Below are 23,149 nucleotides of genomic sequence, written 5' to 3'. Positions count from 1 at the left end.
CCCATATATGAAGATCCATGATGTCATCAATATTAAGCTATAAGGTATACGTCAGGGTTTACACGCTGAGGAAGGCCTGCTGGCCGAAACGTCCGCATGTTCTGATGGCTGCTGGGGGTAATACCTTTTAATAAACAAGAAGAATTCATTCTAAAGTGAGTGCTGGCGTCCTTGTTATACGTCAGGGTTCCCCAATTAGTTTTCCCCAAGGGCCGAATTATGTCTAGGGTACCAAGCCGAGGGCCACAACATTGCAGGGGGCGACGGTGGCGTTCCCACTACTCCAGCGACAGTTTTCGTCGTTGTCGGGTGAAAATCTTCTATGTCCAAAACCGTTCGTTTTGAATTTAGCATTTCAAAAATGATTTAAACTAGTGAAAACAGCCGATCTACAAGCACACAACGCCACTGTGTGCTTGTAGCACTGCTGTTTTCACTACTTTTGTGCGACGGCCTTGTATGATTTGCGAAAGAACGTCCAAATTTGGAGATACAAGATTTCCATCCGACAACGACAATATACTAGTGTTGTAGCTGCTCTCATACCACCATTATTACTGGGGTTGGTGTGGGCCAGACAGTAGCCCCCCGCGGGCCGCAAATGGCCCGCGGGCCGCCTATTGGGGAACCCTGGTATACGTTTTTGTGTGTGGAATGAACTGCCCATTGCAATTAGAACTGCAGACTCACTCCCAATCTTCTGCTGTAATCTGAAGACTCACCTCTCTTCAGACTCCACCTTAGCCTTGGCCTTGCAGGCTTACGTCATTTAGATAGCATGTTATGTAGACAGATGCCAGGTTATTGTTGACCTGGCATCGTATAGTGACTGTGTATAGCTTCAATCGAGGGCTTGGAGCGCAAAGGGCATAAGTGACATTGTAATTGTTTTCCTTTCCATTGATTGTAATTATTTAATTAAAAACCATATGTTTAAGCAATCTATACTTTAATACAGATTAGGCTTCAATTAATGCATTTTAAAATATATCACTGAAAAGCTGTCCTAAAATTACAATGTCACTTACGTCCTTTGCGCTTCTACGGATGTATAGATTTTTTGGTATACTGTATATTCTGCCGTTAAAGGGATATTCCACTTTCAAAAAAACTTTTGGTCATTGTATTGTCTATTCAGGCTTTTATGAACACCCTGAACAGTTTTTAATTTGCTTCATTCAATATTTAGATATTCGATGTTATCTGGCCCTCCAGGCTCAGGGCCTCTCCACATACACACCCATTGTAACTTCAAACTCCATTTTAACCATGATAGATTCATTAAAAACACCCATAATTTTTTTCTGGTGACTCATATTACCCTCCTAATATGTGAGCAGACCGTGTTTTTTCAATAACTTTTTTATTTTATTTTTAATAATTCTTTGGGAAAATGGAAAAAATTAAATACAATAATATTTTATTAAAAATAAATGAAAAAAGTTATTGAAAAAACACGGCCTGCTCACGTATTAGGAGGGTAATATGAGTCACCAGAAAAAAATAATGTGTGTTTTTAATGAATCTATCATGGTTAAAATGGAATTTGAAGTTACAATGGGTGTGTATGTGGAGTGGCCCTGGAGGAGGAAGGACTGATAACATTTACATCAAATATCTAAATATTGAATGAAGCAAATTAAAAACTGTTCAGGGTGTTCATAAAAGCCCGATTAGACGATAAAATGACCAAAAGTTTGTTTTAAAGTGGAATATCCCTTTAAGACTTGGTTTACCTATGATCCTAGATCACCATTTCTATGCATTTGATGTATTACATCGTCTTGTCCTTGCTTAGGCTACTGTAAATCACTCTTGGATTAAGAGTGTCTGCTAAATGCCTAATAACTCATTTAGGCCTGAACACATTATGACGCAATATTTTATGCTTTAAATATGAAAAAATAGCAGATATACAAGCTCACAGCGCGGCACCGAGTGCCGCGCTGCGAGCTTGTAGATCTGCTATTTTTGAAAAATTGTGAAAATTAGAATTTTGACCCGATTCTATAAGTGTCTTTTGAATCCTTCTAAGATCTTTGGAAAAAAAACTATGTTTCTATGTCAACAATCTGGCCAGCCATCGTCAAAGAAAAGGTCCTTTTCACTTCAACTGGAGCTCAATTAGTCTGTTCTTGAGAGACTACTATGTCAGTGGTTCCCAAACCTTTTCATGTGAAGGACCCCCACAATGATATTTATTTGGTCACAGACCCCCATTTCAAAATATCTAGTTCCAGGGACCACCCAGAAGCAAAATTTGAGTTATAAACGTTCGCTTTGAAAATACATATATTCAAAGATTTGCACACATTTTCACGACTTTTTCAAAAATAGCAGATCTACAAGCTCGCAGCGTGGCACTCGGTGCCGCGCTGTGAGCTTGTATATCTGCTATTTTTCACTGGTTAAAGCATTCAATAATTCTAGGCCTAAATGGGATAATAATAATAATAAAAGCATTTTACCTGGGTGGAGCCCAGTCGTGCCGTGTACAGTCCAACAGTGTGCCCACATACGTCTTGTTTCTCCAAGTGACATTGACCACCAGCATTCCTGGAAGAAAGCGAAAAGGCAAAAAGGTCACGAGCCATGAACCGAAACAATCAATTTGCTAACTATGTTCATTAATTGGCTGCTTTTTCGAATATTTCCCATCAGTGTGAGATTGTACTGTCTTTGACAAGTGTTTTCTTTACAGTAATTATCACGTGAAAGCAGTGTCATTCTAAACTGCTCCTGCAATCCGATAGATGTGAGGTTAATAAATGAGTTTAGGCGTAATAAGAGTTATCCATCTTCTGAGCATGGCAAATTGTGGGAACATTTTAAACAACCTTAAACCGAGGACCTCGGATATTCTTCAAGATACGTATATCAGGCAGTGACAGTAGGTGCTACGGAATATTGTCTGAGTAAACATCCCAGTTAAATAAGCCAGCTCACACTGTTCAGGGAATACGCTAGTGGATTATTATTTGCACGGAAACAATGTGCTGTCCTCTATCTGACATGAGGAGAAATGTTGAGGAAAGTATTCAGAGAGAGAGAGATAGAGACAGAGATAGACAGACATACAGACAGAGACGAGAGATGGCACTACTACAGTATAGGGAAACGTGTGAAAAAAAATAGATAATCTACAGTTGTACAGCAGTTCATTCCAAGCTCCTAACCAATTTGACTTGAAGGGTTCCAATTCAAAGCCTGTAACTGAGAAGCCAAGCAGAGCAGAGACCTCTTTCACTATTTCACTCAAGGCTTCAGTGGGGAAGTGCCGGCACCGAACGCAGGAACGTCCTTGACTCCGCTGGCATTGCTGTAATGTGTCTGACTCAGAAGCTTCTGTTTCACCATTTGGATAGTTTAAGGCTGGTTATACTTGTCTATTTAGGCATGCACAACCTGTGGCGAGTGTGATATTTAACCTTGCATTTTAAAACACAATATTAGTAACAACAGATCATGTCTTGACTGCAGAATTCTTGCAGAAAAGAGGGACAAGCGTTAACCGAAATATGGTTAAAAATCTGTCAAGCCTGGGGAGTGCCTGGTAGTGCACCGACCGACCATGTGTTCTTGGAGAGCTGTTAGAAGCCGTGTTCGAATCCGCATCTGCATCTTGTCTTAAGTGTTTCCCTCTCTCTACCCTTAGTTTACTGTCTCTCTACACTCTGCTCTAATACCTCTCTCTACCCTTAGTTTACTGTCTCTCCACACTCTGCTCTAATAAAGCCAAACTAATAATAATGAATCAGATCAATGATGAGGAGCTGATAAGTCATCTTTAATTAATGAAGTAACAGAAAAGGCTGTGTATGAGAACTGGAAAAAACAACAACAACAATAAAACAAAAAATAAAACAAACAAAAGTCGGTTTGGAGGACTGGGAGCAATCACACTCTCCACAAAAAAAAAAAAAAAATCTAAATGTATTGCCCCCTCCCCCCTCCCCCCCCCCTCTCTCTCTCCATTCTCCCACCTCCCGCTGGTGACCTCAGCATGCAACCTCAGCACTGCAGTGAAACTGGAGGCTGCAGTGAGCTAACTTATCTAATGGCACAAGAATGCTGGCTGGCAGCTTCCAGTCCTCCACCAAGCATTTTATTAGCTCAGGAAAACCTCTCTTGTTCACCCCATTCTCCCCCTCCCTCCCTCCCTCCCTCTTTCCACCCTCACCCCATTTCCTCTTTTCAACAGTATATATATATACCTACAGCATAGTGTATCTCCCGCTTTCTATCTTCTATACCGTTCTGCAGACACAAGAAGACACGGTTCCAGGACTCATTTCTTGCTCTTGCTGCCTCTGGCATAAAATAGTGAGTGCATAAGGCTTTTTACAAATGAGTGGGGTTTACAGGAACCTGCTGACTCTTGGCCACGAGTCCCTGCTCCTATCACTATCGTCTGAAAACCGCAAGTCCCCCTTACATAGTCACAGCTCTTTTAGCCCAACAGAACTGGGGAGTGTTATGGTGGGGAGGTCTGTCATATAAACCGTACAGCAGTGGTTCTCAACAGGGGTGCTGGAACTCCCAAATCCCAAGGGGCGCTGGAACTCCCAAATCCCAAGGGGAGCTGAGCTTGGAGGAGTTCATGCGTGCGTGCCGAAAATTCACATTTTAAAATTTTTATCCGGTTTTGGGTTATTTTTGAAACAAGGAGCTGTATAGTTACTAGTTATTTTAGCACACAGTGCAACACACAGTCACTCACGCACACACCAAAATCGGGTATTATTTTTGTAACAGTTTTCTACCGTTTTTTTTATTCCCCATATACAACGTTGTTAGTTTGCACCAATGAGCCTACAGACAGTTTCTAGTTCTCAAATAAATAGACTTTGGTGTGCCATCAAAGCAGGATTTATTTTAAAACAATTTTTAAATTCGACTTCCCTTCTGACCGGGGGTGGCAAGGTGACCATGTGATTAGGTGACCATGTGATAGTCAAATACCTTTTTTCAACATATTTTACTCCCCAAAGTCAATTTTTTTTCTCAATCGAAAAATGTATTTTTCTCCTCCCCACCACCAGGAGCTGCAGCTCCCTCAGCACCCAACTTCCAGCGCCCCTGGTTCTCAACCTTTTTCATGTCAAGGACCCCCAAATTGACTTATCAGCCCGAGGACCCCCCCCCCCCCCCCCATTTGAAAAGATATGCCAGGGACCCCCATAGGATAAGATATTTACGGCTCTAGCAGTGATTCTCAATGATTTTAATTTCAAGGACCCCCAGTTTGACATGCATTAGGCCACGGGCCCCCATTTAACCCATTTAGTGCTCCAGACATGAACGGGTTAAATGTCCAGCGCGCCTTTTGCCTGCTCCGTCCGCGGCCAGTCTCTTATTTTGAAGGCCAGAAGTCGATTGCGCAAACATTTCCTGTTTGACGTCATGACGTCATTCACCGGAAGTGGTCATCGTGCCATGCGGTTGGAGTAATGGCCGATCGTTGCCTTTCAGCTTGTGTTATAATAGCGAGAATCTAATGCCATCCTTGGCTTCAAAAGTGTTTTTTGGAGAAAATGGACATTAAAGATGAGATAGACCGTCGGCTACTGTACCATGTTAAGGGATTACTATTTTGTTCTCGTGGATCCGCGATGATGATGAATCGGCGAGTCCAATCGTGCCGGCACTTTCCAACGGACCGTACGGTAAAATTGCCAGCTTTACTGTATACAGTATATAGCGCGAGTATACTCGGGATCGGCACTCCGAGTACTCGAGTATTTTTCACGAGTATTCTCGGGATCGGCTACAAATGAGTTAATGGCATTTCTATCTCTGATCCAAATTTAAAATCAATGTTAATTTAACTTTGAATTACATACCCATAAGGGTCCATTTGGTTCCAAACAATTATTTTGCTGGGGACCCCCTGGAACTCCATCAAGGATCCCTGGGGTCCCCTGGGTCCTTGAGGGAGAACCAATGCTGTACAGTAAAAAAGTGTTAATGGCTTTTTCAAAACAAGAAAACAATATAGGCTCTGGCAGTTGATTCTGTTTATGCGATCAACGAAAATCGATTAAATGACCAGGCTTTAATTTTGTTCATGATCTACTCACCATCACCCCTATTCCTTCCTATCTTAAATGGTTTGTCAATTCATCAATACAAAAATTGGCTTTAAGAAAACATTGGGTTGGAAAACATCCAACCCAATTTCCAATGTCAAAATAGAATAAACTGTGCTTCATGTTTAGACCCCCCCCCCCCCCAAAAAAAAGGACAGCATGTGGCATAATCATGGTTTTCATCCTTGATGTCATTAATTGAGTTTTTTCCTATTTTTCTTCTTTTTGTTTGTTTCAGAAACAGACTACAACATTTTAAATCCTAACAGATGGAGACATATCTTATGAACAATGGGTCTTTTCTAAAGGTCTTGTCACATTGAGACACCGATAGGTGATTGTACAACAAAGCAGTCTTGAAGCAATTCTATTACAAGACAATCACACAACAGAACAGAATACACAGGTCTAGATAAGCACTAATCATTAGCAGGAGGCAGAATAGGCTTATTATATATTTTATTTTCAAGACCTGGGACTAACCCTTCCAACCTCAAAAAGCAAGAAGCACCAGCTAAAAAAACAAAAACAAAACAACAACGCTAAAATCTAAAATAAGTTGACACAGACTCTTTTCCCCGTTTTAATGGGTTTAAAAAGGGCTTAAAAGGGTCAGGACACCCAACCTCTTTATTCCTTTTTTATAAGAATTCAGATATGAAAATAAATCTAAAATGTAGGCGTGGTTATCCGTTGTTGTGAGGGGAGGGGGTGGAGTGGAGCGGGCATTGATTATTTTCTGAAACTATGCCACAGGGAAAAGCTGACCACAGTGAAAAAAAATTAAACTAGCATTTGCAGGTGTAAAAATTATAAAGATTTCGCAAATTCATGGCATATTTACCGCTAAAATGTAGTCTTTAGTCTTCCACAAACAAGCTATCAGAGATTAGTATCCAGGGTCTAACTTTCTCCTTGAGTGCGGGAGACTCTTTTACTGGCCATGTCCTGCTGTCTAATCCGCTGGAACCACCGGAGCGACCCTGGAGCACTGGTAGCACTGTTCAGCATGACTTTAACCACCCACCCGCTCATACAAATACAATGTGTGTGTACGGAACTCGCCTTCGGCTCGTTACTGCAGCAAGACTGTCGGGCCAAATAACGGCGATAATGCACACCCTCTCGTGTAATATTGCTTAAATGTGTCGGGTAGCAACCAGATCCAAGTTTGAATGGTAACTATAATAGTGACTTATAGGAACAGTATAGTACACACTCACTTGGAGTTGAAATGTGTATTCATTCTAACTACATTGCCAAAGAGCCTATCCAATTTTCCAAACCTTACCTAAATACAAACAGCATTGCTTTTAAACCGTAAAAACAGCTACCTGACAGCTGGCAATGAAAGATGAGTGGTTTGAAGTGTTCAAATTAATCTAACACCTCTATCCCCGAATTTCATTTGCAAGAAACATTTTACATTTTAGACTTCACTAGACTTTATTGGTACCACCAGGCAGTGAATCAATGATTGATTTTGATCAAATGTCCTTTTGGTAGAAAAGTAGCACCAGAAAAGTAATACAATGTATATTTTTTAAAACAATCCCTCTTTACTCACTGGATGTCATTGTAGAAAAAGAAAAACAAAGAATTGCTCGTTTAGCTTGGGGTGTTTTGTTGAGCAAACGTTGAGGTGGGAGTAGGGTCGAGGACAGGGCCGTTCCCAACCCCCTCCCCTGATTCCGTCAGGCTCATTAGGGTCACACAGGCCAGCTGAAGAGTGAAGCATGAATTAATGAGAGAAATGGGCCTGTAATTTTACCACTCATTTCCTTTCACTGCCGCTGTGCAACAAATGGAACCCCCTCCTCGTGCAGCAAACTCCACTTGCCTGCTTGTGTGCGATTATTTAATAACAGCCTAATGATGGTGTGGGGGATCAGTCAGGGGGGTTGAGCCTGCATTACAGGTCACTGGCTCTCTGGTCCCTCCTGACATGTTCCATTAGGTTAGTGTGGGGGCCACAGTATCAGGGGTCCCCTGCTGCTGGTCAAGTCTGGTAAGGCCATGGGTTCCTGGGCTGACCTCAACGCCGCGCCCCAACTCAAAAGGGACTTTTGTTAGGGTTAATGACCTTGTCATTTATGTGCCTTGTAAAAAAAAAGGAAAAGCTTTAGTTATCATGCCGTTTCGACGACTAAAACTATGGTGAAAAAACGCCCGTCAACTACCTTTTTTTCGCTGATGAAAACTAGATAAGAACTAAATAAAAATGAAGCTATGATGACTAAAACTAAGATTAAGTATATTGATAATTTCATCGACAAATAAAAAACTAGACTAAAATGTTAGGGAGGGACTAGTGGAGAAGAGATCCAGTAGAACTAAAAGACAAGTAATTTTATGTTTGGTTGCGCTCGGGTGTTGCGCTTTGAAAATAGCAGATCTACAAGCTCACAACGAAAACATTTAAGATGACTAAAGTATGACAAACAAAATGTTATTGAAAAGACAGTGACTAAACTAAATCAAATTCTGCGGGCAAAATTAACATTGGTTCCAACTCAAAAGGGAATTTTGTAGGGGTTAATGACCTTGTCATTTATGTCCCTTCCAAAAAATGTTTTTGCTATCTTGCTGTTATGCTATGACATTGGGACTATTTTTCTTTTGCAAATGCTAAGATGACATATCTTGTCAGTTTATCATTACGTGTGCCTAGCAGCAGTTTGCCAGACCAAAAGCAGCCACACCTTGAGCGGAGTTACAATCACTGATGTAAGGGTGCTCTTGGCTTGGGAGAATGAAGACGTTTTCCACTCAGTGAGATGCCAATGTAAATATAGGAGTAGAAAGATAGGCGGGTGTTGCCACCATGAGCAATAATGTTCATGGCAACACCTGGCTTATCTTACTGTAAGTGCTTTAACATCAAACAAGGCATTCATTCATACCAACTTTGCAACTGACAGGGGTGGAAAAAGTACTCCAAATAAATGTAGTGCAGTACAAGTACAATATTTGGATCCGAGATCTAGTGAGTAGAAGTAAAAGTATTGGAAATTGGAAATACTCAAGTAAAGTACAAATAACTAAAAAATGTACTCAAGTACAGTACTTGAATAAATGTACTTAGTTACAACTCAACACAGAAATACATACTAGGAAATTAATAAAAACAAGTTACCAGAGGAACACACAGACAAAACAACAGCCTACACAGATTTATTGTAGTGTTTTAAAAGCAGGGAATTTAAAGGGGACACAAAGGTCTGGTAACCTTTAGCCTCAGTTTCAAGAACAGCCAGGAGGCTCTTCTTGCCTGTAGATTTAAAGCCTGCACTCTGGATCATAAGAGGTGAAAGTGCAAAATTACTTTTGCTGGCAAGAGTTAAACTGTGAGAAAGTCTAGGGACAAGAGTATTGCTACACTTTCCACTTGGCCGCAGTATTATCAGATGAATGAATGCAGTCATTCTTCCTCAAAAACCACTTGTACGGAGTGACTCCCACAAACCATGATGCAGCCGTGCAGATGCAGGCTGAAAATAAACACACATCGGAGTTTACATGCATTTATTTCAGAAAGTCAGTCATTCTGTGGCGGCGGTGGTGAGGCAGATAACTTAATATTGTCCCTTACAAAAACTGGCATCTCAAATCTCCTATCTCGTTTCTACAACAACAACAACGAGTATTTTTCATCATCAAGATGGTACAGATATTAAGAGACAGGTTTGTCAAAGCCACATTAGTCAGACCCTTGTTGACGTGTACATAGCTGACATGATATCTTATGACCGCCACTGGCATGGCTTTCCAACTCCTCCAGGGCATTTCATTACCTCTTACGACTATTTAAGTGCACAAAAGAATGTCGTTGTCAGCCAGTAAGAATGGGACTGTCATTAGCCAGCAATAAAGTTCCACTTCAAAAATGTGTCTTGTGCGGTGGCAAGACGTAAATAACTCTGGATACTGGCCATTTCCTTAGAACAGTGCCCACTGTTACAAGGAATGACTAGCGTGCTATGGCAAAAAAGTGACAATTGTGGCCAGGGAATTGGGGAATGAAAATTACAGGAAGCGGGGGAGAGAAAGGAAGAGAAGGCAGAGCTCATGTATTATTACTCCTCTCAAAATGGCTTCTGCAGTTAATAGATGTTTGACTTTGTTTTTTTAGGTCCACCTTGATTTCTGTCATTGACCTGGCAGTGAGAAGCATGGGCCCCCCTTGTCAACGCTCACTCTTACCTCATGGACATTCACTGAGAGCAGGCAGCGCTCTCCTTTGTAAGAAACCTTTCAATAAATCCTTTGACAGATGGCGTTCAAAAGAGCAAGGAAGCATGGCTGGAGAGTTGAGCTTTATAGCCAAGTGGTTCCTTACAATATTCCCCCTTTCTTAGGCTGACAGTGTTCCAGAACCAAGGAGCAAAAAGAACACAGCTCAAATGTTTATACAGGAATATCCGTTTCATACTGACCTCTTTTTCTGCTCAGAGCTTTTAACTCGCATGCTAAAACTGACAACTTGCAATCCTGCTTATTATCTAACTAGGAGTCACTTCAATAATCCCAGAGGCAAACCTTTTTTGACTGTCTGTTCTACTCATCGATTAAGGAACCAAAGTGACAGTTGGGTCATACGAGGGGAAAAGCGTATTTTGTGCTACACGTCAGGGGGGGAACACTGTGGTTGCTGTTTGTGTGTGTTTGAGCGAGTGCTTGAACCGTGGTGGTTGCGGTGCTGGTGAGAGGGGTTGTGCTGGCATGGGGCTGCAGTGTTTTGGCCAAATGGGCCCCCTCTGTGTTCCCTCTGCCCCGGAGCAGGAGCCAAGCCTTTCTGGGCAACGCTTCAAGAGCAATAAACTTCTCCAGCACTTCAGAAATGACATTTTGAAGGTATCAGCATGCTAATCCTGGGTGGGAGGGGTTGGCCTGAAGCTATGCCGTACGTGACCCTGGGAGCTGCCGCTATACCTCGTCTGTGCTGAAGGGATTTGTGTCAGGAGCTGGGCCTTAAAATATCACGCCCCTGATCTCAGCTTCACAAGGCAAGCCCCCCCTGAGCTGTCTGACTTGGATGACATGGTGTCTCTGCCCTACCCCCTCTCCTCACATCCTCTCTGTTTCTCCTGTACAGACAGGGATGTGTCAAACTGGCAGATCTTTGGACACGCGCCTTTATAGAGACCATTCAATGTCACCACTCATGCTCATATAATCATCACAATCACTACTCTTTAAAGGACAATACCGCAGCGCTAGTCTGAACGACATCATTGTTTACTCACAGCTTTGGTCAAAAGGCCCCCCTTGAAAACAACACGATGCATCTCCAGGGGTTTATTCTTTATTCAGGTCCAATATAAATATAGACATTGTTTTCATTAATTGCTTACGTTTTAGAGGTTGCAGTTGCATGTTTGTGTACATTTGCTCGAAAGTCATCAAAACTCTACCAAACTTACAGTACCTGAATAGAGTTGATGTTACCAGAAACTATCTTTGACCAGATTTGTCAAATCAATCCACACTTTAAAATGCTTAAAACCCTCTACAATACAGATTATGAATAACATAGGTAAAGAGATCACCTACCTTACGAAATATTTCAAGTCCCTGCAAGTGTTCAAGTTTCTTACCCTACTGAAACATTGACCACTTGCCCATAGTGAAAATAGCTGATCTACAAGCGCACAACGACTTGTGCCCCGCCCGTTGTATGTAGATCTGCTATTTTCACTACTTTTGTGTGACACTCTTGTGTGACGAAGTAAGGCTTTAATAAAACGTGGAGATACCAGGTTTCTGCCCGACAGTGACGATATATATAACAACAAAAAATGAAATGGATGCTTTCCAAGATTGAAAGGTTTAACAACGCATAAGGCTTTCCAGGTCTAACTGGGTAAAAGTGCACCGCTATAATTGTCTAATGCAAAACAAGGCTGTTAACTGTGTGGCCAATTTATGCAGGGATCAATGATTCATCTCTCCAACCGGCTGACATGGATGGCTAGTGCCTGGGGCCAAAGGTTTGACTTTTGGGATCACATTTTGTTAGATGAAACACTCCTCTTCGTCCATTTCATTCTGCAGCTCTCTCTCTCTCTCTCTTTCCCTCCCTCCCTGAGTCAAGTGAGGTGCAGACTATTACTGGGAGCCTGTTGTTCATTTACTCCCACAAGGGCGAAAGGCAGAGGTGAAGAAGCAGCTGTTGTTTGGCATGCTAAATGACATGCTCGCTGGTGCGCACACACACACACACACACACACACACACGCACACACGCACGCACGCACGCACGCACGCACGCACACACGCGCACGCACGCACAGCATGCCTAAACAGCCCTGTATGGGACTTGTCATGCAGAGAGGTGGGGGACTGCTCAACATCAATGTTAATCAGCCAGTTTCTGTTATAGCTGTAGGGCCTCTGTTTATTGTCACTCTCCTTCCCCCAGTGCTTTCGCCTAGATTTCCTCATTTGGTTTTCATTTGTTTGATTCTACCAAAATGAAGAGATTTGTGTTTTCACAGCTCACTTAGGAGGGGGGAAAAAAAGGGGGGGCGGGGGGGGCAGCGAGCGTGGTATGATGTGAACACTGAACACATAGCAACTGGGTCTTTCCAATTAAAAGCTATAGCCACTGGGTTCTTATACAGGATAATGTCACGCGGCTGATGTTCGTGCTGCTGTCTAATGTGCAAACGCTAGATATAATGCTATGGTGGATCTAGACTAGGAGTCCCTTGAGTCAGTGCTCTTAAAAGGAGAGAAGAGTATAGGCTATAGAGCGAGAGGGCTGTTAATGCACATCTAAAAACACACAATTACACATCCAGGGAAAATTCCTGAACAGCACGCCTGTTCAATTACAGAGGTCTCGCTTAAGACACCAAACTACAACACAATGGCAGACTTTCTGAACAATTAACTGTTACTTGGTAGCTAAAGTATCTTTGAATTGCACAGCAGAGTCAAACAAAGGCATCAATGTGGAGAGATGGTCTACTGTATGTCTCAGCACACACACACACACACACACACACACACACACACACACACACACACACACACACACACACACACACACACACACACACACACACACACACACACACACACACACACACACACACACACACACACACACAGATACCAAAAAGGCGACTGCAGTAAGTAGCACTTATTTTCCTATGCCACATCCTTTATCTTTCTTCCCATGTGTATTTTTGTGACAAAGATAATCCAGTTTGGGATACCTGGTGGCGCAGTCAGTTAGCACCACGTACCACATGCTCGCAAGGATCCAAGTTAAAATCTGACTCCCACAACATAATTATGTCTAGTATATCTCTGCTCTCTCTCTGCCCTCAAGTTTCCCGTCTCTCTACACTCTGCCATCTAAATAAAAAGCTACAAATAATCTCCAAAAAGATCTGCCTGCTTGGGAAATAAAAACAAAACAAAACACTGGCTTCAAAGCGAGGCAATGTACATTCTGGCAGCCCTATTGGTTTCTACAACATTAAGGATCAGAACAACCTGTGGGCTTAGCAATGTCTGCAGAGATAAGTGCTCCAATCCCTTATCTGCTATCCATTCCCTAAAACCACTGACTCACCACCACCCGCATCCCCACAGGGGCCACGCAGATTGGAGTCGATGAAAACAAAGCTCCATCCACCCAAACCACTACCTCTTTCCAGACAAAATAACAGCCTTGATAGAGAGTGGGTAGGGACGGGGGGAGGGGGGAATGATGAAGGGCTCTGAGAGGGAGCGGAGAGGGTGGTCACTCTATGGGAGGCAGACAACCACAACACTGGAGCTGGCTCGGAGCCATGTTTGTGTCACCAACACAAGTAGCCTTGTGTACCCATCACCCCGAAACAGCATTTACTCTCTCCCAGTTTGCTCGGAAACAGAGTCAAGGGGCGACAGCCCGGGCGCTAGAGGAGGTTTCGCGGTGAATCAGACACACAGCCCACAGGCTGAATAAAAGAAAGCGAGAGAAAGAAATCCTCAATAGCAGGGACTGTGCCATGGGAATGTAGAAGAGGCGGGGACCTTTCCTATTCAGTTACTCCAAGTGTATCGCCAAGCAAGCGGCCCAGTGGATGTGTGGGCGATTTGTACCCAGCATGCCTGCCGAGCGAGTAGAACATGAGCCCTCTTTGAAGATTAGGCGTTTGTGTTATTTGACATGCACGACGGAAAATGGGGGCAGTTATTCAGCCCCCAACAACAAACCCCGGGTACCGCGCGGTGACACATCTGAAAATTAAAAAACGCACTGGGGCAGTGTTTTCCATCAAAGGGAGGAGGAATGCTGGGAGCATCTAACCATTTCACTGGAGCCGACACCGTGGGAGTGGAGCCAGCAGCGGCGGTCCCGATCGGCCGAGTTGAAAGAAGAGCAGCTTGTGTGTTGTTGTAGTAGTAGAGCAGATATCTCTGTGTACGCCTGAGTGAAAAACAAATCAAGGCCACCTAAAGAACTATCTGCAGACTATTCTAGTGGGCAATATTAAGTAGGATGCAGGGCTGTGTAAATCCAAACCTGGTACCGCCAAAATCAATTCCTGGGAGTAGCTTGGGGCAAATCCAATTTTCTTTCGTCTAAACCTGACTTCACGAGACTGCACAAGCCTTGCTGATGGCCGGGGAAGAAAAATCACTACATTCTTGACACCTTTAACACAGCGATCTTTTATTTTTCTAAATAAAAAGATAGTTGAATAGAAAAACAGAACTCATTTTTATAAATGCTTACATTCACATGTGGGTCTGATGATATGCGAGAGACTCAATAAGTCACATAAACAGCACGCTGGGGTTAAAGCAGTCACTTACCGTCTTCGGTTTCTTGCCACACGATGCCTTCTAGGTTGACGCTGGTGCCGGGCTCACAGGGCCCCAGGCACTCGGGTTCCGTGGCCAGGGCCACGTCAGACGTGTTCACCGCCACCGAGCGCGTGCGCACCATTATTTGCTCACACGGTGAGGCAATCTCACTGTTGCCCACAGCAGCCAGGAGGTGGAGGGGGGGAGGAGCGGGTGTCGAGACCGGAGATTCCATCTGGGGGAGAAATAAGTGGGGTGGAGAGAGAGAGAGAAAGACATGAGCCACTTCAAAACCAACCACGTAAACACACGCTGTGAGCAGATGTTCGATATATAGAGAAGAGATGCCATTACGGGGGGGGGGGGGGGGGCGGACGGACTGAGTGCTGAGAGCACAGGAGACATTCTAGAACACCAGTGGCTGTTAAGAGTAAACCTTTTGCCTTTGCCTTGGTCAAACGGTGGTTCAGTAGTTTGCCAAGGCCGTGTAGGCTCATGTTGCCATCCTCAACCTTTCACTGAGACCTGATTAGTGGCCAATGGTGTAAAGTAACTAAGTAGATTTACTTGAGTACTGTAATTAAGTACAATGTTGAGGTAATTGTACTTTACTTGAATATTTCCAATTTCCAATACTTTTACTTCCACTCCACTACATCTCGGATCCAAATATTGTGCTTTTACTCCACTACAATTATTTGAAAACTTTAGTTAGGGTACTAGTTACTTTGCAGATATAAGTGAGTGACCATAGCCCTATTTTATACATGGGCTATTTGAAAATAGACGATGTGATGTGTTTTTCAAACATTTTGTACTTTTACTTTTGATACAGTTTAACTCACTCACTATCATTGACGAGATATAACAGGATTATTTTATAATATTTTAATTTAATAAAAAATTGTGATGGTGCGCATCTGCTCTAAAAGAAACGGATCCGGTTTGAACCGGAAACAGTAAGAAGGCGCGATAAAAAAAACGAATCTCTATTGGCTCCCATGTTACATTTAGCAGGAAAACACCAATTTCTCTATTTCCTGATCCTGCCTAGCGAACAACGCTAACTAGATAGCTTGTATCTCTGGAACGCTTTGATGGATTCACGTGCAGCCTTTTGTCATCGGCGCCTTGGAGCGCCGTGCATGTGGATCGATCGTGCACGATTTACTGGATCTTACTTGAGATGGATATGCTGTGACTACTTTTTTTTTTTTTTTTAAAGATTTGTTTTTGGGCTTTTATGCCTTTATTGGATAGTACAGTAGACTGACAGGAAACGGGGGGAGAGATGGGGAGAGACATGCGGCAAAGGTCGTCCGGATCGGGAATCGAACCGGCGACGCCGCCAGGCATCAAATGCCTATATGGTATGCGCTTAGACCAGTAGGCCACCGGGCGCCCTGCTGTGACTACCTTTAACACTTGGGCTGCCATTATTTTGGTAATTATTTGGCTGAGCCGTCATTCATTTAAGCTTCATGTATGGACGTCAGTTTGTTTACTTCGGTCGCGAAACTAAAATCCTAACCGCTGCTGGCCGTCGCGCCCCAGTGTCACCATGGAAAAAAGCGTTTCTCTGCGTTTTGGAAGTAGATTCCGAGATAAAGCCGTTTCTTTGCATCAGCAATGAATAGGAGCCTATGCAGATTACATGCTTCCTGGTGCTGGCGGCATCATGGGATATGTAGTTATTTCGCTCACCAGCGACCGCGGTGTCTGTTTAACTGGTAAACATGGTAACCAGTTAACGGGGCCGTGGCACAACCCCCCCGCCCCCTTATCACGCCAAGGTAAGACAAACTAAAAAGCGTGGTAGGGAACGACCAAAGTCGGAAAACAATCTTGGTAGTAAATTAGTTAAGTATATTTTGATGCCTATACTTTTGTACTTTTACTCAAGTACATTTTGAATTCCAGACTTTTACTGGTAACAGAGTATTTCTATATAATTGCAGTATTGATACTTTTACTAAAGTAAGACATGTTAGTACTTTTTCCACCTCTGGTGGAGAGAGACTGAACTGCCTTCAGCGTCTCTGAGGCATAAGAACCTGCAGTGTTACTGCAACCTTCCCTCTGCCTTCCCCACACACACACACACACACACACACACACACGCGCACGCACGCACGCACACACGCACACACACACGCACACACACACACAGAGCTTTCTGACACCACATCATCCCGTGGACTGATTACTCATTAATTCCCTCAATTAAGGAGTAACTTGTGGTGAGGAAGCGAGGCTGCCGAGGGCCAGTAATTGATTCCACCTGTTCTGAGGCACTGTGACAGCTATGAAGAGACAGTGGGCCTCCATGTGCTTAACGAAGAGAGAGGGAGAGAGAGAGAGAGAGAGAGAGAGAGAGAGAGAGAGAGAGAGAGAGAGAGAGAGCAGGAGGAAAAGAGTGTCAAAAGACACCGACTGTGATCTAAGGACCATGGTACACCAGACTTAGAGCTCGTTACTCAAGGCAACATTAAAGTGCTCCAAATCATTAGCAGTGAACCAGTGTTCATTTCGTCGACTAAAACTATAACGGAAAATGTCTGCTGACAGCCTTTTTTCACTGGCAAAAACTAAATAAAAATTAAGCTACAGCATAATGACAAAATCAAAGACTGTTGAGAATTTTGTCGACAAATAAAAACTACACTAAAATGTTAGGGAGCTAGTGGATCTGCTATTTTCAGAGTGCATTCTGCAACCAAGTGTAAAATCTGCCATTACGACGCCATCAAGGCCTGTCAAAATACATTTTTTGTTGACAAAATCAACTGTAGATTTAGGCTACGTCCACACGAAGACGATTCACTGAGTCGTTTTCAAAACGTTTCCCGCACACACAGAATCGTCTCAAGAAATGTGTGTCCACATGAGACCATTGAGAATGCAAAAAAAAAACAGTGTAGTATATGCCTGGCCTGTGAGTGGCGCTGTAAAGCTGCCACAAAGCAGCTAAAAGACATAAGAAGAGAGCAATGTTTTTTTACGAGCTTGCAAAGCTGGTCTACAGATCGTCAGCCACCTAGCCGCCACAGTAGGGTTGCAACGGTATGAGATTTTTAACACCGAAAATATAGTCTGTGTCAACACCGCGGTTATCGGTAACACCGTCTCAACCACCATTGCCTCTTGTGAGCACTCAGTAGCAGCCAATGCTACCTCAAGCTACAACAACAACAACCATCCGACCATATTAAAAATTCAGCTTTGTAAAAAAGCAACAACACTGTTAGTATTACAACAGCCCTGTGTTTTCCTGTTTGGCTAATCGTTGTTTTTCCGCCTACTGCGGGCTGTGACATTGTAAAGCCACAACTAGTCTCCAGGAACGTGCCCTGCGAGTGGGGACGAGACATCAAGCAGTCTGATGGGTTGTGCCTCGCCCCGTGGATGATCCGTTGATTCTGGATCTGTTCTCGACACTCCCACACAAGGAACAGCTCCCGGCCTCCCGCGATTGAGAACCGAATCCCATCGTTCATTTAAAAGAGCTGTTCAAAAGAGCGGAATCGTCGACAGCACCTTGGTAGACTACAATCTTATGATATTTAGTCGACTAAAACTAAATGAAAGTTCATTCAATAGACTCATTTAAAATTTGCAGTCAAAATTAACACTGCAGAGAACTTTAGGAGGAAACCCTACGCTGCAGGCCACCAAATACCACACATTCATTTTTCCCATAGAGATTTACAAAAATATTTCTATATCTATATAAAATATTTCTATATCTACCGTATTATTTTAGCCTAAAATCAAGCCATCCAGGCTCCTGGTGAATCATGAACATAAAACATTTGATTGTGAAATACAAATACAAAAGAAAATGAATAATAATAATACAAAAAGTCTGAGAAGCACAGAGGGACTCTAAATCGGCTTTGGTCATTCGTACCTTATTACTAATCCCTGTATGTTAGAAAATTACTCCCTCTTATTATTCTTTTATTGTTGAAGTTAAGATGAATCTCTTTACCCCTATCTGATTATGTCCTGTGTTTCACACAGCAGTGTGCGGCTACAATGATTACTGAATTTCCCTTGTGAGATCAGTTAAGAACTACCTTATAAATGGTAAATGGTGCATTTATATAGCGCTTTTATCCAAGGCGCTTTCCATAGATTGTGGATCGGGAACCCTTTGTGCCCTAATGACGGTTTCTCTACCCCTGAGCTATGCCGCCCCCGGCGGCGTACCTCATACACTATATTAATTCAAGTTCTAATTCGATTCACTGTTCAGAACACTGCAAGTCTATTGACCTCACATACATTATTTTACAACTGACAACAAACATTCATAAAGGTTTATTTCCTGTTGCAGTTTTTTCACATACAGTATATATACCGGTATATATATATATAGCAGGGAATAATTTGTCACAAATGCCTGTCTAACATTTGTACTGTTTTTATTGTATTTTTTGTTTTGTTTTTTGTTTATTGTTGTATGTAATGGTGTTTTTCTACGTACCTTGAGTCTGCAATAAAGACATTCATTCATTCTTGGACACAAGCTGTTCGCTAGCAACACATTATAGACATTACAGTCAGTAGTCACACCAGTAGACTGACAGGGTCAACTGGTGTGACAAAACACACAGAGTTTCCACATCATTTCCATTAGAGCAAACGGAGTGCCCTGAAGATCAAACATTTCCACTACAGTGACAGGTTAATGTGGGTTCAGAATCGTAATGTTATTGGAATAAGCCATTTTGTGGTTTATTGAAATATGCGAGGACAGTCCCATTTCTCATGCTAGTTCCGAGTAAGAACAAATTAATGTGGCAGGGAGCTGCAGTGAGCTGGGCCTTAATGACATTGTAATCACTCTGTGTCAGTTCCTGATGCATGATGTGGCCCAGCTGCAAGCCCGGCTGAGTGAATGAGACAGGACAGGTAATCACCCGAGCTGTCAACTCACTCTGCTCCTGGAACGTACTGTATGGGGGCGCAGCGGCAGCGCGGGGCCACAGACAAGACCACACAATGAACCCTACTTCAAAATGACAGCGAATACTGTGAAGGTGCAACACGCAACACCGCCTCTCCTCACTTCTCAATCCGTTTGTCTGTCTGTCTGCACTCTGCAGTAGACTGGTGGAAAAAGCACTCAAATGTTTTACCTAAGCAAAAGTACCAATACTCAGTTACAAGTAAAAGTCTGGAATTCATAATGTGCTTGAGTAAAAGTACGAAAGCATTGGTATCAAAATGTACTTGAAGTACCAAAAGTAAATGTTTGAAAATAACCGATCTACAAGCTCTACAACGCGTCGCGATGCGCTGTAGAGCTAGGCAAGTGCTATGGGCTAAGGTGGAGTCTGAAGAGTCTTCAGATTACAGTGGAAGATTGGACTGGGAGTGAGTCTGCAGTTCTAACTGCAATGGGGAGTTCATTCCACAGTTTGGGGGGCCAGAAGGGTCTGGAATGTTTGACCCGGCAACTACTGGCGATAGCAGCTAAGAGTCGCTGGCTGAGACCCGCTGTTCACCCGCTGTCAAAACGCACCGTTAGGTTCCATTTGTATGGACAGTTACAGAGACATAAGGGCATGTCCATTTGGTTACCAAAAATGAATCAATCATTTGGCTGGGGACCCCCTGAAACCCACCTCAAGGACCTAGGGGTCCCTGTGGGAGGTTTCAAGGGGTCCACTGTTTGAGACCACTGTCTGAGAACTGGCTTGAGAACCACCGTTTTAGAAAACACCTTTGAAAGTTGCTGGCCGGGCATGAAAGCAAACATTATTATTATGTGTCTAATAACTGCAATGGCTAATTAGGTGAAGTAAATATGGAATGAAGATCCACTTTGGTGATGGAAAAAGCATAAGTGAAAGGAAGTCTTATGAACACAACGTGATGCATTTTGAAATGTATTTCAAATCCAACAGAAAGCTAACCATGGTGCCAAAAAGGACAGAATTAACTAGGTTGAGTTCACAGACACCCCAAACTTCTCATGAGCCCTCAGTGGGGGGATAAATCTTCTGTTAAACAAAACTCAAGTCTCTATCCTTCTAAGACGATGAATGCAAAGCATGTCCCAGTGGAGCTGCAGACTGTGTTATATGTTAATTTATCTGAAGCAAAGTATTCCTCGCAACTTTCTGAGCCTTGGGGAACAGAGTGAGTTTAAACTTGTCTGAGACTCTGATTCATCAACACTCTTAACACAGTCTCTGATACTGAGCCAGCATGAAAAGATGCCTAGAGAAGGAAGCTAACATTTTCACGGTTGAACAAACAAATGTCACTTAAGATAGATGATAGATGTACTGTATAGTACAGTACAATATGATACAGGGAAGTCAGACAAATATTTAAAGGAGCTATAGTCAACTTTTTCATTGTAGGGCTGACACTTTGTTTACATCCTAGTCTATAGACTAGGATGTAAACAAAGTGTCGGTCTGACAATGGCCAAAATGAATATTTTATCATCATTTTACGCTTTTTGTGGTCATTTTTGAATAGAAACACATATATGAAGCTTATTTTTTTATAAAATATTTTCGAAACATTATTTTTATTTTAGCATCCGTTTTTCAAGAAAAAGTTGACTATAGCTCCTTTAACCATCTAAATCAGTGAAATCCGATACAAAATAAGAACAATTCACCAAGTTTGTCTACTTCAAGCTCTATTGATGGGGGGAGTCTGGGAGAGGAAAAAAAATCAAACCTCGGTTCGAAGTGGAGCGGTGAATCTGTGTGTGTGTGTGTGTGTGTGTGTGTGTGTGTGTGTGTGTGTGTGTGTGTGTGTGTGTTTGTGCCTGCACAACAGCGCCCCTCCTTTAACTTGTGTGGCCACTCAAGGTATTGCCAGGCTACAGACATACCCAGCCAGCCAGCCAGCCAGCCAGCCACATAGCCAGCCAGCCACAGACATACCTGTCTATTGGGAGCGCTTTCACCGCTCCAAAAAACACTTTCACTCTATGGCAGCAGCATGTAAACACAATGAAATGCCTCATGTCCCTCCAGGGGCTTCCAGAAACCACATATGACATAACTACCCAACTTGTCAGATTAAACATGGCTCTACCCAACACTCTCAACCCCAGCCAAATTCCACCATTCTTTCAAACTCTCCACTGAACCACAATGATTGAGTGTCACGCAAACATTCTCTTAAGACACCACCCCCCCCCCCCCCCCCCCCCCACACCAAAGTTTCTGTTTGACAAAGCCACATTGGCGAGAATGATGTTTAACTGGCTGTAAAGAAAATAAAAAATGAATCGATGAATCTGGGACTGAGCATACATGTTGCTGAAAGAGAGGGAAAACAGCGTGCATTTCCAACCATTTTCTCCCGACGGAGGGACGTGAGCTGCACTTTTTGCCGGACACATTATCCCTGGCTTTAACTTGTTTATTAGAATTGGGATTAAGAAACTGAGCACATAGCTTGGGCAAGGATTATGATGGGATTACACTATAGTCAGTATAGTGTCATACCGAGACACCTGCCATGGCTGTACTTGTTAGAGAGGAGTGTGGCCATAATAAACTTACGTTGTGAATGGGAGTAGAGTGGACCAATTAATTTTATGAGCCATCTTTCAATACCAGACCACAGACCACAGTCAGCAAATGCTGCAGGCTTAACATCATCACTGCAAGCTTCTAACAAATGCTCTTATTTAGAGCTTCAATGTGTGCGATTGTTTTTCCTTCAGTACATCATTGTATGGATATTGTCTTTTTCTGATGGTAAAACCTGACTTGACTAAAACCGACCAATATCGGTTTGGGTGATTACTAAGAGCTCACAGTGGCAAGCGCACTGCAATGCGTCGTTAAAAAAAATAAAAAATAAAAATAGTATCAAACTCTGAACAATGGTAATCATGGTGTATTATCAAAACGTGTGTTTTGTAGCAAACACAAAATTAACCTTGGTTGTTGGGCAAACAAGTCCACTGATTTCCTCAAATGTCTAATAATTAATAACTGAACAGCCGCCATTAGATAATCCATTCCATCACAGAAACTTAAATGGCCATGTGTATCAGTAATCAACTCTCAAATTATTTGTAATAAATACTTTGTCCTCGCAAAGGATCGGCTTGAAATTGTAAAACGATTTCAGTGTTGTTCCATTTAGACAACAATGATGTAAAAAACAATCTGAACCTGGTAACATGGATGCCCTGACTTGTGTAAACTGATCCCAGTTGCTATGCAGTCTTTTTAAGCACAGAGAAGTCCCCCAGATACACTTTC

The 23,149-nt window shown here is 42.8% G+C and overlaps 1 protein-coding gene across 2 annotated transcripts in view; it reads right to left on the bottom strand.

The window, feature by feature from the left end:
* znf609b (zinc finger protein 609b) overlaps positions 1-23,149 on the bottom strand; it is a 120,460-nt gene that overhangs the window by 11,629 nt on the left and 85,682 nt on the right. For both annotated transcript variants that reach the window (XM_080729600.1, XM_080729601.1), the window contains exons 3-4: positions 14,907-15,132; positions 2,469-2,556 (exon numbers count right to left, since the gene is read on the bottom strand). In XM_080729600.1, coding sequence (XP_080585726.1) covers positions 2,469-2,556; positions 14,907-15,132 — 314 coding nt within the window. The remainder of the gene's footprint in view (positions 1-2,468; positions 2,557-14,906; positions 15,133-23,149) is intronic.

The sequence above is a fragment of the Nannobrachium achirus genome (genome assembly GCF_963921795.1).
Source record: "Nannobrachium achirus genome assembly, chromosome: 7".
In the NCBI taxonomy this organism is placed as follows: Eukaryota; Metazoa; Chordata; class Actinopteri; order Myctophiformes; family Myctophidae; genus Nannobrachium; species Nannobrachium achirus.
The sequence above is the reverse complement of the archived record's forward strand: the minus strand, read 5'-3'. Positions and strand labels throughout refer to the sequence as shown.